We start from the raw sequence: 2,993 nt of genomic DNA on the forward strand, positions 1-2,993 counted from the left end.
GGGCCCCGCCGGCACCCCACCACCACCCCCCAGGGCCGGCAACCGGCTCCCACCTCCTTCCAGCACCACCGGGGCCGGCAGGGAAGCAATCCCGGCTGATGCTGAATCACCTCGGCGCTCACATCGCGCCGCCCTTTTGCAGCGTCACGGCTGCCGGACCCGCTCCCCGACAGGCAGGAAAAGACGTTTTTCCTTGGCAAAACACCACGCAAACACTGTCTCCGAGTTCCAGCACCGAAGCCAGGGCCGCGGGGGGAGGGATTTGCTTCTCCTGCTCAGACCTGGAGCAGGAATTTCCCACTCGACAGTGCACATCAGTTTAAACTCGGTGCCCTCCCCCCCATTTTCATGCTTCAAAAATGTCACGGCTTCTCCCTACTTTTCCCCCACTGCCATTTTGCTCCGTGCAGTTCGTTGTTCTCGTCAGCAAACCCATCATTCCAAGGCTTTGCAATGCCTTTCCTGGAAATGTTTGCCTGGAAACTTCCCAGAAAACTCCTACTGGGAAAGGAAACCTCTCACCCCCTCCAGCTGCTCATGGCAAGGGGCAGGGGGATATGGGAGGAGCATGGCCGGAGGAACAAGGGAGTTGTATCCTTTTCCTTGGATGTTTTGCTCCAAACCAGGCTTCCTTCTCAAACCACTCCAGTATTTCTGGCTTCTTCCCTGTTCCTCTGACAGCAAAGCTGCTCAGCTCCCGTTCCCGGTGCCAGGTGCCCCTGGCTGTCCCCACACCCAACGGTGTCCCCAAAGGAAGGGGGGGGGCAGAGCCAGGGCTGCTCCCACCCAGCACAGCCATAATCTCCACCAGCTGTCCCCTCGCCGTGCCAGCAAGGGAGGGAGAGAGGGGGAACAACAGGGAAATAACTCTGGTTGTTTGTCTCAGATTCCGCAGCTCACGAGGAAAGAGACAACAGCTTGGAAAAGAAATTGGATTCCTGGGCCAGGCAAGGAATACGTGTTTGCTCCCTCACCGCAGCCCACAGCTCCAGCTCAGGCGTCTCTGCTCCCTGGGGGCTGCGTCCTGGCTGGGGGTTCCTCCCCCGGGACTGAGGCTTTACCCCGGGCCCCCCTTCCCTGGGAATTGCCTGCCCCTCCGGCCCAACACCAGAAGCAGTCCCAATGCCGGCTGATCAAGCCACGTGGGGATGGGTCGATGAGTTTCCACCGTGTTCCAGCAGAGAAAATGGGATTTCCATCAGCATCACGGTAGCCTTTACCCACATCCCAGGCTGATTCATCTCGTTATTCGTGACCTCGCTCACCCTGAGTCACCAGGACGCCGTTTTGGCCCCGGGACTCCTGCCACGCCGGAGCAGGCAGCAGGGAGGGATGCTGCTCACCCAAGTGGGAGAAAAGCAGCTGGCACCGCTGCCAGAAAGCCCCCAGGGATCCTTCCCACCCTCTGTCTGACAGTGGCTGGGGCTTTCCCAGCCAGATTCGGGTTTGCAGCCCCGGAGGGTGGGGCTGGGCTGGCACTGTGCCTCCCACGGGGCTGTGGCCACCGGGCTCCAAGGCCAGGCAAGAACCCCAGGGACCTCAAGCTGAGGCAGTGCAGGAGGTCAGTGTGGGGGGGGTCTGGAGAGGCTTCAGAGTATCTCAGATCCTGCACACAGGCACCTGGACACCAGTGTGGACAGAGCTGAATGACAATTACATGTAGAATAAAGTCCATTTATTTCATAGCAAGAAGCACTGTAAGAGGTTACATGGTCCCTTGCTGCTTGCCTGGGCACAAACCCCTCTGCTCCTCCTGCTTTTCCTGCCCAGGAGAGGGTCGCACAGGCAGGCCGGCAGGAGCTGCCCACACTCCTCTGCCCCACGAGATGCAGAGAAACCAAGTGCCCCATAGAACTTTCCTACAATTTCAGCAGATACCTGATAGAGGAGAAGCTGGTGCCAGCTGCACATCTGCTGTGCAGCCAGGACAAGCTCTGTCACTGACACTTCTAGCCAAGTTTCCAAACGCGCAACCAGAAATCCCATCCACGTTGCTTTGACCCTTTTTTCCCCAACCACCCCAACAGCTGGGACTCCAAAATAGGTGTTAACTTTGCCGATATTTCCACTCCTTGCTGCTTGCCTGGGAGGAGATGGGGTTGCCAGTGAAGCTGAGCCCAGCCTGCCTCAAGGGAGCAAGTTGTTTCTAGCTGGACACGTCCACAAAGTCACACATCACCCCGCTGGTGTCCCAGCTGCCATCGCCGTGACCGTCCCTGTCAGCTCAGTGGGTAAATAGGAGGCAGTGGGTTCACCTGGCAAGGGCCAGGTACAGGAGTCCAGGTGCTGGCCCAGCCTTGCTCCTGCCTGTCTCTCCCCAGCTCTCATTTTGCCCCGTGGGGCCGTGCAGGGTCCCGTGTCACCCCTGCCTCACACGATGCCGTTGCGCGTGGGGTGAGTCCGTACCCGGTAGATGATGACAGCGGTGGCTGGGCAGAGCACCAGGGCAGTCATCACCAGGATGGTGGCCAGGATGATCAAGACAATGACCCAGACGTCCAGGATGTGCTTGGGCAGGGTGGCGGGACCTGCAGGGTCAGAGAGGTCCATCCTGCAAGGGAGAGGCAGAGAGGTGATGGGGCAGCCCCCACTGTCGTCCCCCCCCATATCCAGAAACCCCCCATCACTCCCAGGATCCTGCTGCTCTCTCCAGGGAGGCCCCCACAGCCACGTCCAGCCTTGGCTGCAGGATCCTTTGAAAGCAAAGAGCTTTACAAAAGACTCCTCCGAGAAGCCCCGAGATTTATAGCATTCCTTGATGCAGCTGGATAAAAGCCCAGAGAACAACTTCCCGATTAATTGCTACCATTGTTAAAGGAGCTGCTAAAGCAAAGCCACAACCTGGAGTCCTGCTGGTCACTCCTGCGTGGGTCACCAGGTGGGGAAACAGTGGGACAAGAGCAGCCGGAGCCCCCTCGCTCTGGGGGACCCTCCTGCCCCCCACTCCGCGGTGCTGAGTCACGGAGTTACCGGCTTCATTAGCAGCAGGGCTG

At 59.2% G+C, this 2,993-nt stretch overlaps 1 protein-coding gene across 1 annotated transcript; it reads right to left on the bottom strand.

Annotated features, from left to right (window-relative positions):
* Positions 1-2,370: 2,370 nt before the first annotated feature.
* Positions 2,371-2,550, bottom strand: SMIM3 (small integral membrane protein 3). Its single transcript, XM_010002029.1, has one exon. The coding sequence runs from the start codon at positions 2,548-2,550 to the stop codon at positions 2,371-2,373; it is 180 nt and encodes a 59-aa protein (XP_010000331.1).
* Positions 2,551-2,993: the final 443 nt, after the last annotated feature.

Source organism: Chaetura pelagica, unplaced genomic scaffold (assembly GCF_000747805.2).
Source record: "Chaetura pelagica isolate M959 unplaced genomic scaffold, ChaPel_1.0 scaffold356, whole genome shotgun sequence".
NCBI lineage: Eukaryota > Metazoa > Chordata > Aves > Apodiformes > Apodidae > Chaetura > Chaetura pelagica.

Bases quoted from the DNA above. Each gene is read 5' to 3' on its own strand.
- SMIM3 (XM_010002029.1), bottom strand. From the start codon at position 2,550: ATGGACCTCTCTGACCCTGCAGGTCCCGCCACCCTGCCCAAGCACATC.